Raw genomic sequence first — 15,461 nt, forward strand, 5'->3', positions numbered from 1 at the left:
ATTCCATGTCCAAGCCCATCACTTTCCAACTCGTGTAATTGCTGTTTTACAGCCAATATCACAATTTTCTTGATTTTATGGCTTCTATTTTGTTAACCTATACATAATTTCAACCACACTTACATCTTTTTTTTAATGCTCGGAATACTGCTGGGGAAAATATTCAACTGTCATTTGTCAAGGGACATGAAATCGAGACAAATGGATGGGAATCCTACCACTAACGCCAACACTAACAACACAGAATGTTATGGAACCAGAGTGCTGATCCACTCTTCTCCTCAACATTAACCACATCATGTTTATTAACCCATTCTTCTCAATAACTTTAATCCATAACAGGACATGCCTGCTATTGAGATATTCATAAACACTCTGGCACAAGTATGAGGTAGCCCCCCCCCCCCCTTTCCCATAAGGAGAAAGTTATCTTTCTTTGTCCAACTACGGCCAAATTGTCCTGATAGAAGTGCTTCAAAATGCTCTGAGAAACTCACCATTCCATACAGATGCCACAAAACAAACTTAACATGTAATTACAATAGAAAAGAATACATACTGCTTCTTTGCTGGAGTTTTATCCTCAGGTAGTAGTTTCTCCCATGGTTTTACTGGATCGGGGTATTTTGTGACGAGCTGATCCACATTCGTTGACAAATGGACTACCATGTTGCCTGGATCTGTGAGCAACTGTCTAGCTTTTTCCATCTCATTTATTACCTCACTACATTTTTCTCTTGAATCCAGTTTTTCAATCAAGGATGTAAGGAATTTGTGCTGCCTTATCATCCCAGCAGAATAGTGATTACTTTCTGCAAAACAGATAACAATATCTACGAGTTCCCACATATCAAATACAGAACAATGTTCCTTGTATTAGGAGATATAAAATATACTTGCAGTGACATAATTTGGCACTAAAAAATACAAAGGTGTATTAACAAGTTAGACAAAAAGTATGTTGGCACAAGGATTACTCTAAGGTTTGTTTCCTGTCACAATTCTATGAAAGACTGTATCCAAAGTAGTTTTCAGTGCAGTATTGCGTCAGAATCGGCATTCCTATACTTTATTACAATCTAAAAGTGGGGTTGAGTGCTGATAGGTGGAATTTCATACATGGAGATTTTACTCCTACCATAGCAGCAGTCTAATTTTATCAACAAAGTCCTGAACAGGAACAAACAAGTCAATTCTCTTTTAAGATAAAATCTTGTCCAGGACCCCAAAACAGTTGCAATCAAATAAAATGTGTTGTGCTTGCAGAATGACTGAAGACAGTGCCCACTGCACCTACCAACAGATACAGGGTACTCTCAGGACTGAATGATGGCTGTCTCCAAGTTCTTAGGCGAGATTTTTCAAGTAATGAAAATTTATAATCAATGGATAACACAGAAGATTGTGCAGTTGGGAGTTACATCAACACATCCATGACTAATTTCAATCTAAAAAGGAACATCTTATTTTCACCAGACGAGAAACAGATGTGGGTGTCCCAGTTTTATTGTGTGTGAAGATCACATTCACCCACTGACATTCATTCAATAACAGTAAGGAGTGTGGGAAAAGAATGTGGTTCACTTTCTTCACTTAAGTAGAGGCACACTAAGAATGAATGAGAAGTCATTGCAGACTAATCTGTAAAAACAAGCCTCCCTTATTTCTTCTCAACAATCCAGGAAAACTGGTTGAAGGCAGGTATGTATGTTGTTACTTCAAACATGCATGGTCAGTCCAGAATAGCTGCACTCAATCATGACAGACAGTATATGTGTGTGTTTGTGGTATGGCAATGCCTCCTCCTTTCAACTTATTGTATCTGCAATAATTTACATTGCTTGTTAACCATATAAAAATACAATGGCAGACTGCAGACTACGTGTAAAATTTAAAACAGGCTAAGTGCCTCTCTATGGTCTGGCAGTGAAATGAACTGCACTGGAAGCAAGGAAGGTTATCTGTATTAACTGCAACATCATCATACAAACTGCATTCACACAGAGGAGTACGGCAACACATAACGTGAAATGTTAATCCTTCCCAGGAATCATACCTGATCTACACATTAAATTTGATGGACTTCCTACAGCAAAAACCACAATCATTCTGAGCACTTCACTTCTTCACATTTAAAGTTTGACTATGATTCATTGATCTAAGTTGCTTCTAAAGCTGTTGCTTCTATTGCCAACAATATTAATAATTACACTATCTTAAGTATAAGTTCTACTCTGCCCTTTTCTAGATATGTTTGACTTATTCATTCTTAAATGCACTCTACAATAATAGCAATGTAAAGAAAGACCAAAAAGTTTGCAACTCGAGCCAGTGGATTCACAGTCAGGTTTCTAAAGTAACATACTGGTACTTCATACTTCAACTTTTTTCCAACTATAAGAATAGTACCATTTCAAATTACCCATTTACATTTCTAATTCAAATAACCCTCCTGACATTTTAGAAACTGTTAACACACAATTTGGTACAGAGGATTATTAAATATGATGAAATGTACTACAATGTATATTATCTGTAAAATACAGTTAATCTGTGTAGCTTGCACAACTGTAAAAGCATGTAAAAAGATAACATAAAGGAACCTACCTTTACTGAAGCACAAACCCCTCATTAGATCCTTTGTGACACTGTTTCCTTGCCTCTTAGCTTGTGCTACATCATTTGCAATTTTCGAAGCAATGACACGAAGCCGTTCTGACACAAATTTGGTTTGATACAGGAGTTCTCGTATCCAAACAATACAGCGTTCATATTTTTCAGGCTCAAGCTGGAACAATAGTCACTTCATATATTGCATAACTATCATCACCATCAACCATAGTAAAGATTAATGATCTACTCAATCAATTTAAAGTGTTTTCCCTATTGAAATTACCTTATTTATCGAAAATGTGTCACTAAAATGCTTTTAATATGCTATCTTCCTATGGATCAAGCTTATGTTCACAAAATTTTGTAACAAATTTCCACATTCAAATTCTGAAGAGTAACTGTTAACAAATATCTTGTTTAGTACTGAGTCAGCTGAACTTTGATTCAGAGGAAAGCCAGAGCAGGGGATCAGCTCATAAAAACTCTGAGGTGAGTCTGAAGTACCAAAAGTGTAGCACAATAGAACTTCCAGATGAAAATCAGGACAGTGGTATTGAGAGTCAGGAGGTGTAGAGCATAATTGCATTTTATTTGTTCAACACAACATAAGCAATTAATTAAAACAATCGTAGACTGCAAGGAGCATCTATATCTTATCATTTGTTTGTAATGCAGAGGTAGCACAAAGAATCAAGAGTTTACATTGCAAGCACGAAATGTAGCAGACATTCACAACGCCTATTCAGTCAGAAGTCTGAGCGAGAGCATCAAGGTCACCAGTGCAAACTGTGAGTATTTTCCGTACATCCACAGGCAAGCAAGGAATCTCGTCATTAATCGTATTGTCTGCGAGCATGCAAAGATAACACAGTAGTTGAGATGGTGTGCAGTCACCAGGATCTTCAGTGTGGAGCAATTTTTCAAGTTGCTTAGCTTCTGCTGGCCACAAGTGCATTATGAATACATGCTTCATATACACACATTTTTCAGTGCTTGGCAGCGAAGCTAGGGTGTCTTGTACTTCCATAGCCATTAGCTCATTAAATATAGCCACCAGATCACTATATTTAGTTTCATCCGAGGTAATGTGGCTCAAGACAAAGTGGTTCTCGATTTGGGTGAACCATATTTCTGGATTATCTGACCAGAAGCTTGGGAGTTTCACCCCTAGTGGACTAAGAATCACATTGATAACTTCAATGCTTCCACAATTCTGTATGTCTCTGTCATGGTGGGCACTGATTATGCAACGCAGTTGTTCACAGGTGGTTCTGTGCGGCACGATTGATGCAATGCATTTTATCATAGCAGTGCACGATTCAATCTTTCTGACATGTGATGCAGTCATTCCAGTGGACAATTTGGAATTTGAGATCACCAAATGTTGTGCAGTAAAACAATTCATTTGTTTACAACTCATAACCATAAGATTGCAATGAGCATTTAGATCTATCATTTGTAGTTCAGAGACAGCATGAAGAATCAAGAGTTTCCAATGCACACACAAAACGTGTCAAACAAATCACTGATCACAGACGTGAAGTGACTTTTTTTCACTGCACAGTGGTAAAGAATCCAGAGAAATTCAAACAAAACAGCTACAGACAAAACGAGCTACAAGTTAGGTATAAATTAAATACGAAATTTTTAAATTGTGAGGCTGTAGTTACAAGATCAATATAAATTTTATGCCACAGGTACCAGTGCAAACAGTGAAACACTATTGTCAGAGTAGAAGTTACACACTGAGGTGAAAGGGAACAAGCTTAGTAGAAAACTGGCAACACAAATGACGGAGAAGAGGTTTCAAAATATGGATTTAGCACATGCTGTAAATTTTGTAAGAGACAGTAGAGAACAAATTTTTGACGCCTTGAATAAATTTCAAACTTCTTGTGACAGGCCGATCAACACACTGATTTCACTGTTCTCCACGTTAAGTAAAAGTGTAGTATTACGATAATTTACTAAGCTTTTGGTGCAATATTCAAAATTGTTGTTGTTGTCATTGTTGATGTTCAAATGGCTCTGAGCACTATGCGACTTAACTTCTGAGGTCATCTGTCGCCTAGAACTCAGAACTAATTAAACCTAACTAACCTAAGGACAACACACACATCCGTGTCCGAGGCAGGATTCGAACCTGAGACCGGAGCGGTCGCGCGGTTCCAGACTGTAGTGCCAGAACCGCTCGGCCACCAGCGGCCGGCTATTGTTGATGTTGTCTTCAGTCCAAAGACTGGTTCATGCAGCCCTCCACGCTATACTATCCTATCCAAGTCTCTTCATCTCTAAAAAACCACTGGAAGCTACATCCTTCTGAATCTGCTTACTGTACTCTTCTCTCCCTCTATGATTTTTACCCCTCACATTTCCCTCAAACACTAAATTGGTGAACCCTTGATGTCTCAGAATGTGTCCTATCAACCAATCCCTTCTTTTAATCAAATTGTGTCACATACTTCTTGTCTCCCAAGTGCTATTCAATAATTCCTCATTAGTTATGCGATCAACCCATCTAATCTTCAGTAGTCTTCTGTAGCACCACATTTCGAAAGCTTCTATTCTCCTTTCATCTACATTTATTAGTTACGTTTCATTTCCATACATGGCAACAATTCAGACAAATACCTTCAGAAAACACTTCCTAACACTTAAATCTATATGTGATAACAAATTTTTCTTCTTCAGAAATTGCTTTCTTGCCATTGCCAGTCTACATTTTATATCCTCTCTACTTTGGCCAATACCAGTTATTTTGCTGCCCTACTAGCAAAACTCATCTTCTACATTAAGTGTCTCATTACCTAGCATAACTCTCTCAGCATCACCTGATATAATTTGACAACATTCCATTACCCTTGTTTTCCCTCTGTTGATGTTCACCTTTTTCTTTTTCAAGACACTGTCCATTCTGTTCAACTGTTCCTTCAAGTCTTTTGCTGTCTTTTGACTGAATCACATCATCGGCAAACCTCAAAGTTTTTATTTCTTCTGCCTGAACTTTAATTCCTATTCAAAATTTTTCTTTGGTTTCCTTTACTGTTTTATCAAAGGGTAGAGTGAACAACATAGGAATGGGCTACAACCTTGTCTCACTCCCTTCTCAGCCACTGCTTGTCTTTTATGCCCCAGCTCTTATAACTATCGTCTGGTTAAGCTGTAAATAGCCTTTCACTCCCAGTATTTTAACAATGCTACATTCAGAACTTCAAAGACAGTATTCCAGTCATCATTTTCAAAAGATTTCTCCAAGTCTAAAAATGCTACAAATGTAGATTTGCCTTTCCTTATTATATTTTCAAGATGAGTGATAGGGTCAGTATTACCTCTTGTGTTCTTACATTTCTCTGAAATTTAAACTGATCTCCCTGAGGTCATCTTATACCAGTTTTTCCATTCTTCTGTAAAGAATTCGTGTTAGTATTTTGCAACCACGACTTGCAGTTCAATAATTTTCACACCTGCCAGCAACTGTTTTCTTTAGAATTGGAAAGAAGAGATTTGTCATGGCTGGCTCTCCCAAGGCTATCGGTAGTTCTAACGGAATATCGTCTACTTCTGGGGCCTTGTTACATCTTAGGAGGTCTTTCACTGCTCTGTCAAATTCTTCATGCAATATTATATCTCCCACCTCATCTTCATCTACATCCACTTTGATTTTAACATTACCTTCAAGTTTATCTCCTTTGTACAGACCCTCTATGTACTCCTTCCAACTTTCAGCTTTCCCTTCTTTGCTGAGGACTGGTTTTCCATTTGAGCTCTTGATATTCATACAGCTGCTTCTGTTTTCCCCAAACGCCTCTTTAATTGCCTGCAGGCAGTTTCTGTCTTTCCCCTAGTGAAATATGATTCTAAATTCTTACATTTGCCCTCTAGTCATTCCTGCTTAGCCATTTTGCACTTCCCATCAATCTCATTTTTAAACATTTGTATTCCCTTTCAACTGCTTTATTTCTGCATTTTTATATTTTCTCCTTTCATCAGTCTTATGTTATCCAATGATTTCTACTGGGTCTTGTCTTTTCACATATTTGAGACTCTGCTGCATTCACTATTTCAAGTCTTAAAGCTACCCATCTGTCTACTGTATTCCTTTCTCTGGCTCTAGTCAACAGTTACCTATCACTTCCTCTGAAACTCTCAGCAACCTCTGCTTCTTTCAACTCATCATCCGGGTCCCACTTCCTTAATTTCCTACCTTTTTCCAATTTATTCAGTTTTAATCTACAGTTCATAACCAATAAATTGTGATCAGAGTCCTCATCCGTCCCTGGAAATGTCTTACAATTTAATAGCTGGTTCCTAAATCTCTGTCTGACTGATTTATAATCAATTTGAAACCTTCCAGTATCTACAGGTCACTTCCACATATAAAATTTCCTTATACGAGGGCTGTTCAAAATGTAAAGAAACTTTTCAAATTGCACAATAAATGTACTTTCGATTATTGATCATTTTCTTTTGTTATGTTGGTACGCATGTCTCGACAAATGTTCAGTTTCAAGTGTACAGCATACTTCATTTGTTTTTGGCAGATAGAAAGCTTAGACGTGTTTTAGTGTGCTCGGCAAATTTCGATTATTATAAAGAATAGAGCAAAGAATTTGCATCAAATTTTGTGTGAAAAAAGGAATCAAGTGCTCTAAAACACTTGAAATGTTGACAGTGGCATGTGGTGAGCCTGCTCCACGAAAATAAAATGTTGACATGTGGTACAAGCTCTTCCAAGATGGTTGAGAAGATGCCGATGACAAACCTCACCCCGGACGCCCCAACACATCAACAACAGATGACAATGTTGAAGCTGTGAAGAACATTGTTTTGGAAAATAGTCAAATTACCAAAAGAGAAGTTGCTGAGGATGTTGGCATATCAGTCGGCTCATGTCATGCAATTTTTTCGGATGTTTTGGGCACAAGACATGTGTCAGCGAAGTTTGCTCCAAAACTTCTCAATTTTGATCAGAGAACCATTGCATGACCATCGCCCAGGAGCTCTTGAATGACATCAATGATGATCCTGATTTGCTCAAAAGGGTCGTAACTGGTGACGGAACATGGGTTTACGGTTGTGGAGTCAAAACCAACTTCGTAATAGCTTATCTGCATTCCTATTTTCTTCTTCCCTATACCCATTTCTGCATTACGCCTATTTGACTTTTGTATTTATAACCCTGTATTGACCTGACCAGAAGTCCTCTTCCTCCAGACACTGAGTCACACTAATTCCCACTACATCTAACTGCAACCCATCTATTCCCCTTTTTAAATTCTCTAACTCACCTGCCTGATTAAGGGATCTAACATTCCATACTCCAAGTCACACAATGACAGTTTTGTTTCCTGATCCAAATTGGGGGACTACATTACCTCCACAATATTTTACCCAGGACAAAGCCATCATCATTTAACCATACAGTAGAGCTGCATGTCCTTGGGAAACGTTACAGCTGTAGTTACCCTTTGCTTTCAGCTTTTCACAGTACCAACACAGCAAAGCCATTTTGGTTGATGTTACAAGGCCGGATCAGTCAATCTTCCAGACCATCGCCCCTGAAACTGCTGAAAAGGCTGCTGCCCCTTCTCAGGAACCACACATTTGTCTGGCCTCTCAACAGAAACCTCTTTGTTGTGGTTGTACCTACAGTAATTCTATCCATATCACTGGGGCAACACAAGTCACCCCACCGATGGCAAGGTCCATGGTTCAATATGCAATGCTAAATCTCCAATCTTTGACAAATATGAAGTTCAATATAAGCTGACAGCAAATCCAGAACATGTTATACCTGCATTTATATGCTTACAGGTTACCACCCAGCAAATAAGTGTGTTGTGTAGTATGGGAAAGAGAGACCCACTGATGCCATGATCCAACTGCGGTGATTTCTGTCCTAGACGTTTGTTGGTGGCAGGAAAATGCTGAGCAAAGTGAGAATCAGGTTGGGAAGGAGTTACACAATATTGTGTCAATGTGAAACAATTAGGTGGGTGGTTGCAGAGGAGGTGGTACACACCTAAAGGGGGGGAGGGAGGGGAGAATTCACAGTAAGAGAAATATGAAGAAAAAAGTTTTGGAATCCACTTTACAAGGGAGTGTGAAATCGGTGTGGTGGACTAGGAGAAAGAGGGGTAGACTGAAGGCAAAGACCAATGTAGAAGTGAATAACAGGGGTTGTAAAACCTATGATATGTTGTAGGAAGAGTTCCCTATCAACACAGTCAAGGAAAAATAACTCATTTTGTGGAAGAAGAGGGCGCAAGAAGGTGTCACAGATTGTGAAGAAGATACTGAAATCAGCAATATTATATTGACAGCATGCTCCACAACTTGTTACTGCTTTGGCAGGGTACAGCAGTGGCCATTCCACAAGATGTGAAGGATAGCACAGAGGTATTCCTTATCTTAAGACATGGAGATCTACATACTGAAAGGACTGCATTTCACTTCATTTCAAAGCAAAGTTAGCCTGGCATTGTGACAAGTGGTGCCAACTGTAGCATGAACACAGGCATTGCAGATGATGGAATTAGCACTGACAGTGACAAGCAGAGCACTAAATGATTAAGGGCAAGAGAGCAAGAAGAAGAAAATATAGGAAGGTACATTGTGGGCAAGAAGGCAAAGTACTGATCTACAAGAACAGAGATTCATTATGAGCAGGTGAAATGATCAGATAAAATGGCACATCCCAGGTGATTTGGCTGACCACTAGCATGCAAATCTATGCTCACTGTACACCCTATCATTTCTTTATGGTCTTCTACATCTATGATGTAAGTCCTAACTTACAGTGGCTGACAAATGATCACAAATTACATCAGATGAGTATTATATTTATTTTCCTCTCACATTCTGTTTCTAAATTTTAATTTCGTAGCTCTCTCATTTCCTGGCTTGATTAGGCTGTATGGGAACTAACAACACCATGAACTCAAATCAAATGTCTATCTTAATCTAGATGAATCGCTGACAAAGCTGGCCGAGAGCCACTGCTTTTCTAAACCAACCTGCATACCTACAGTTGTCTGTTGAAGGTGGATGTGACAAATTTTCGAATGTGTCATTACTGTTTGGGGTCATAACTGTTTTCGCTATTTTTCAAAGGTATCTTGTACAGCGCATACAATAGTGTGAACTATCTGGAAGATGTAATCATGACAGGGGTCACATGAAAGTGATATCTGCATAACCTTTGGCATTATCTAAATTTTAAACCCAACAGCCTTCACTGCTATTTGGGCAAATGTAACTTCTTTGGTTGGTTGGTTGGTTTTGGGGAAAGAGACCAAACAGCGAGGTCATCGGTCTCATCATATTAGGGAAGGAAGTCGGCCGTGCCCTTTCAGAGGAACCATCCCGGCATTTGCCTGGAGCGATTTAGGGAAATCACGGAAAACCTAAATCAGGATGGCTGGACGCGGGATTGAACCGTCGTCCTCCCGAATGCGAGTCCAGTGTGCTAACCACTGCACCACCTCACTCGGTTAACTTCTTTGAGCCAAGCTTCAACTACCTTATAAACACATTAACACATTGAGGACAGTGGCAGTTGATGGTGGACAGGTTTATGGGCGGTTAAAAAGGCACAGTGTCGAGTCAAGCTTGTGCTGTTAGGAACTATGTTCAGTGTACAAGGAAGGGTGCTTCTATAATCCTACTGTCAAGTTAGGACCAGCTGAACTACACTATGAGATCAGAAGTATCCAGACACCTGGCTGAAAATGACTCACAAGTTCTTGGTGCCCTCCAGCAGTAATGCTGGAATTCAATATGGTGTTGGCTCGCCCTTAGCCTCGATGACAGCTTACACTCTCGCAGGCATATGTTCAAATTCCACTATCGCAGGCATATGTTCAATCAGGTGCTGGAGGGAACAGCAGCCCATTCTTCATGGAGTGCTGCACTGCAAGAGGTATCGATGTTGGTCGGTGAGGCCTGGCATGAAGTCGGCATTCCAAAACATCCCAAAGCTCTACAGGATTGAGGTCAGGACTCTGTGCAGGCCAGTCCATTACAGGGATGTTATTATCGTGTAACCACTCCACCACAGGCCATGCATTATGAACAGGTGCTCAATCATGTTGAAAGATTCAATCGCCATCCCCGAATTGCTTTTCAATAGTGGGAAGCAAGAAGGTGCTTAAAACATCAATGTAGGCCTGTGCTGTGACAGTGCCAAGCAAAACAGCAAGGAGTGCAAGCCCCCTCCATGAAAAACATGACCACACCATTACACCACCACCTCCGAATTTTACTGTTGGCACTACACACGCTGGTAGACGACGTTCACCGGGCATTCGCCATACCCACACCCTGCCTTCGGATCACCACATTGTGTACCATGATTTGTCACTCCACAAAACGATTTTACACCGGTCAATCATCCAATGTTTATGCTCCTTACACCAAGCGAGGTGTCGTTTGGGATTTACCAGCATGATGTGTGGCTTATGAGCAGCCGCTCGGCCATGAAATCCGAGTTTTCTCACCTCCCGCCTAATTGTCATAGTACTTACAGTGGATCCTGATGCAGTTTGGAATTCCTGTGTGGTGGTCTGGGTAGATGTCTGCCTATTACACATTACGAGCCTCGTCAACTGTCTGTGGTCTCCGTCAGTCAACAGATGAGGTTGGCCTGTATACTTTTGTGCTGTAACTGTCCCTTCACATTTCCACTTCACTATCACTTCAGAAATAGTGGACCTAGGGATGTTTAGGAGTGTGAAATCTCAAGTACAGACGCATGACACCAAGTGACACCCAATCACTTGACCAACATTTGAAGAACGTTCAGTTCTGCAGATCCCTCCTTTCTGCTCTCTCACGATGTCTAATGACTACTGAGGTCAATGATATGTAGTACCTGGCAGTAGGTGGCAGCACAATGCACCTAATATGAAAAACATATGTTTTTGGGGGTCTCCAGATACTTCCAACAGGGCAGTGGTGATTATTGTGATTATTATTATTATTGCCAAACAGTGTTACCCCCAAACTACGTCTGACAGCTACTTGTGTGTTTGCTAGCACATTATTTGTGACCTATCACAGCTCTGAGATGGTGATATTCGATGGTGATATTCAAAACATGCACTCCATAATGCTCTTTGAAAGTAAGTTATATGCCGTACAGAAATTTTTATGTACGATATTGCTGATTCAGACTTATTTTGGATTCGTCTTATGAAGGTCAGATGACATTTGCTTTGCTTGTTTTTTTTCTCTCAACTATCCCTTCATGAGATCTGCTTTTACCAACCACCCACAATGAAACCCTGCTTTTACACTTTGCAAGGGACTTCAAAAACATGGTGTAAAATACAGGAAAATGTAAAATGGAAATAATGTTTTAAGCGCTGTAAAAGTTATGTATAGCACAACCCCTTGAATTTTTGCACTTTATGTAAGTGCACATAATAGGCATCAAAACACTCATGGTAGGGACTTGTTTATTATCTAACAATGGTTTATTATCTAATAAAAACCACTGATATAATGGGACTGATAATTGGGAAGGAGAAACATTTGACTCAATTTCATACGTAATTATTGATGGAATGCCTGCAGCTGTCATTCATTATTTAAATAATGAAACACTGCATCAGTTACATATTTTTTTCATGCTTAGCACAGTGTGTTTCGAGAATAAATCCTTGAAACATGCATTGCTCAGCATGAGAATATATGTAATTCGCTCTCTGTTTAAACAAAAAAACATTTGAGCAACGCAAACTGAATGAAGGTGTCACAACTAGTGCTACAAGCGGCCAAAAGACAAACACACTAAATATGGTTCAACAGTGGTGTGACAATGATTACAACAATCACAAAACTGCACATGCGCTGTAGAGACAGCCTGGAAATCATTGTGATTGTTCAAGATACCTTTATCTGTACAAACCTAGTTACTCCATCAGCCATCATGCAGTGTAGAGTTTGGCAGTGGCAGGAGATACGGTACGAATTTTTCCAACTTTTACACATTTACTGGTTTCCCCACAACTGCCATTACATGCTTGTCCCACTTCATATTGCTCTGCAATGTTACGCCCAAATATTTAATCGACGTGACTGTGTCAAGCGCTACACTACTAATGGAGTATTCAAACATTACGGGATTCTTTTTCCTATTCATCTGCATTAATTTACATTTATCTATATTTAGAGTTAGCTGCCATTCTTTACACCAATCACAAATCCTGTCCAAGTCATCTTGTATCTTCCTACAGTCACTCAACAACGACACCTTCCTGTACACCATAGCATCATCAGCAAACAGCCGCACATTGCTATCCACCCTATCCAAATGATCATTTATGTAGATAGAAAACAATAGCGGACCTATCGCACTTCCCTGGGGCACTCCAGATGATACCCTCACCTCCGATGAATACTCACCATCGAGGACAACATACTGGGTTCTATTACTTAATAAGTCTTCGAGCCACTCACATATTTGGCAACCAATCCCATATGCTCATACCTTAGTTAGGAGTCTGCAGTTTGCCACAGAGTCAAACGCTTCTCCAGAAGTCAAGGAATATGCCATCCGTCTGATACCCTTCATCCATGGTTCGCAAGATACCATGTGGAAAAAAGTGCAAGTTGCGTTTCGCAGGAGCGATGCTTTCTAAAGCCGTGCTGATGCATGGACAGCAACTTCTCTGTCTCAAGGAAATTCATTATATTCGAACTGAGAATATGTTCAAGAATCCTGCAACAAACCGATGTTAAGGATATTGGTCTGTAATTCTGAGGATCCGTCCTTCTACTCTTCTTATGTACAGGTGTCACCTGCACTTTTTTCCAGTCACTCGGGACTTTACGTTGGGCAAGAGATTCGCAATAAATGCAAGCTAGGTAAGGAGCCAGTGCAGTAGAGTACTCTCTGTAAAACCGAATTGGAATCCCATCAGGACCTGGCGATTTATTTATTTTCAACCAATTCAGCTGCTTCACAACCCCAGGGATGTCTATCACTATGCCCTCCATACGTGAATCTGTACAAGACTCAAACGGCACTACGTTTGTACGATCCTCCTGCGTGAAAGATTTCTCAAATGCTAAATTTAAAATTTCAGCTTTCGTTTTGCTGCCTTCCGTTGCCAGGCCAGACTGATCAGTGAGAGAATGGATGGAAGCCTTCAACCCGCTTACCGATTTTACGTAAGACCAGAATTTCCTTGGGTTTTCAGCAAGATCTTTTGCTAAGGCATGACTGTGGTAGTAGTTGAATGCTTCGTGCATCGCTCTTTTTACAGCAGCATGAATCTCTACTAACTTTTGCCTGTCCTCATTCTCCCAATCTTTCATGTACCACGAGTGCAACTGCCTTTGCTCCTGAGTATTCTCCGAATTGCGCTGTTAAACCACGGTGGGTCTTTTCGGTCCGTAACCCACTTTTTCGGCACATACTTGTCCAATGCGTGATTTACAATGTGTTTAAAATTTGCCCATAATTCTTCCACGTCCATCGTACCGGAAGTAAATGAAGTCGATTCATTTACTAAGTGGGATGGTAACAACTGCTTATCTGCTCTTTTAACAACTGCTTATCTGCTCTTTCTAGTAAGAATACTCTCCTAGCCTTCTTGACCGATTTTTCAACTTTCGTACCATAGTCGTAATGACAACATCATGATCACTAATCCCTGTCTCAACACTGGCACCATCGATGAGGTCTGGTCTGTTCGTGGCTACCAGATCTAAAATATTTCCATTACGCGTTGGCTGTCGAATTAGCTGCTCAAGATAGTTTTCAGATAATGTGTTCAAAAGCAATTTACACGACGGCTTGTCAGTACCACCTGTAATGAATCCATAGACATCCCAGCCTATACTTGGTAGGTTGAAGTCGCCTCTGACTAATATAGCATGATCCGGGTACTTCTGCGATACAGAATGTAGACTCCCTTTGAATGATTCTAGAACTGTCACGGTGGAACCTGATGGCTGGTAATAACACCCAACAATTAACTTTATTTCCCCTAGCGCTGTTAAACGTGTCCAGATAACTTCACAATCACACTCTACTTCAACCTCAGTAGACACAATATTTTTGTCAACTGCAATGAACACACCACCTCCTACGGTGTCTAATCTGTCTTTCCAACACAGTTTCCAATCCTCACTAAATATTTCAGAACTTCCTATCTCAGGGTTCAGCCAGGTCTCAGTCCCGAGAATAATTTGCGCGCCACACTCTTCCTGGAGGGCATTAAATTCAGGAATTTTATTCCGAACACTATGAAAATTTACTGCTAATATCTTGATAGCTGAAGTGTCTTTACACTGAGCGCGTCCTGATTTCCCTGTCTGCACGTCGATTGGTGAGTGTTCATCAGGACACCTCGCACTACTGCCTAGCCTAAAAAACTCCCATGTGCACGCCACAAGTACTCTGCTACCCGAGTGGCCGCTTCCTTTGTGTAGTGCACCCCTGACCTATCTAGGGGCATCCTACAATTCCCCAGCCAATAGCGAAAGTCTAGAAATCTGCAGCCAAGACCGTCATGAGTCGACGAAGCCCCTGGTTGAGACCCTCCACTCGGCTCCAAACCAAAGGACCCCGATCCACTCTGGGAACGATGCTGCAAAATAGAGAGCTCTGCTTGCACCCCGCATGCGAGGTCAGCAGTCTTCACCAAATCCGCCAGCCGCCTGTACGAACTGAGGATCACCTCAGAACCCAAGCGACAGGTATCACTGGTGCCGACGTGAGCAACTACTTGCGCATGACTGCACTCCGTACGCTCGATAGCCGCAGGCAAGGCCGCCTCCACATCTTGGATGAGGCCCCCCAACAGACGCAATATGGATACAGCGTGAGATACCCTATC

At 40.6% G+C, this 15,461-nt stretch overlaps 1 protein-coding gene across 2 annotated transcripts in view; it reads right to left on the reverse strand.

Annotated features, from left to right (window-relative positions):
* Positions 1-15,461, reverse strand: part of LOC126479909 (uncharacterized protein C05D11.1-like) — a 131,517-nt gene that overhangs the window by 45,768 nt on the left and 70,288 nt on the right. For both annotated transcript variants that reach the window (XM_050103824.1, XM_050103825.1), the window contains 2 exons: positions 2,608-2,788; positions 560-812 (listed from right to left, as the gene is read on the reverse strand). In XM_050103824.1, the coding sequence (XP_049959781.1) occupies positions 560-812; positions 2,608-2,788 (434 nt within the window). The remainder of the gene's footprint in view (positions 1-559; positions 813-2,607; positions 2,789-15,461) is intronic.

Source organism: Schistocerca serialis, chromosome 1, assembly GCF_023864345.2.
Source record: "Schistocerca serialis cubense isolate TAMUIC-IGC-003099 chromosome 1, iqSchSeri2.2, whole genome shotgun sequence".
In the NCBI taxonomy this organism is placed as follows: domain Eukaryota; kingdom Metazoa; phylum Arthropoda; class Insecta; order Orthoptera; family Acrididae; genus Schistocerca; species Schistocerca serialis.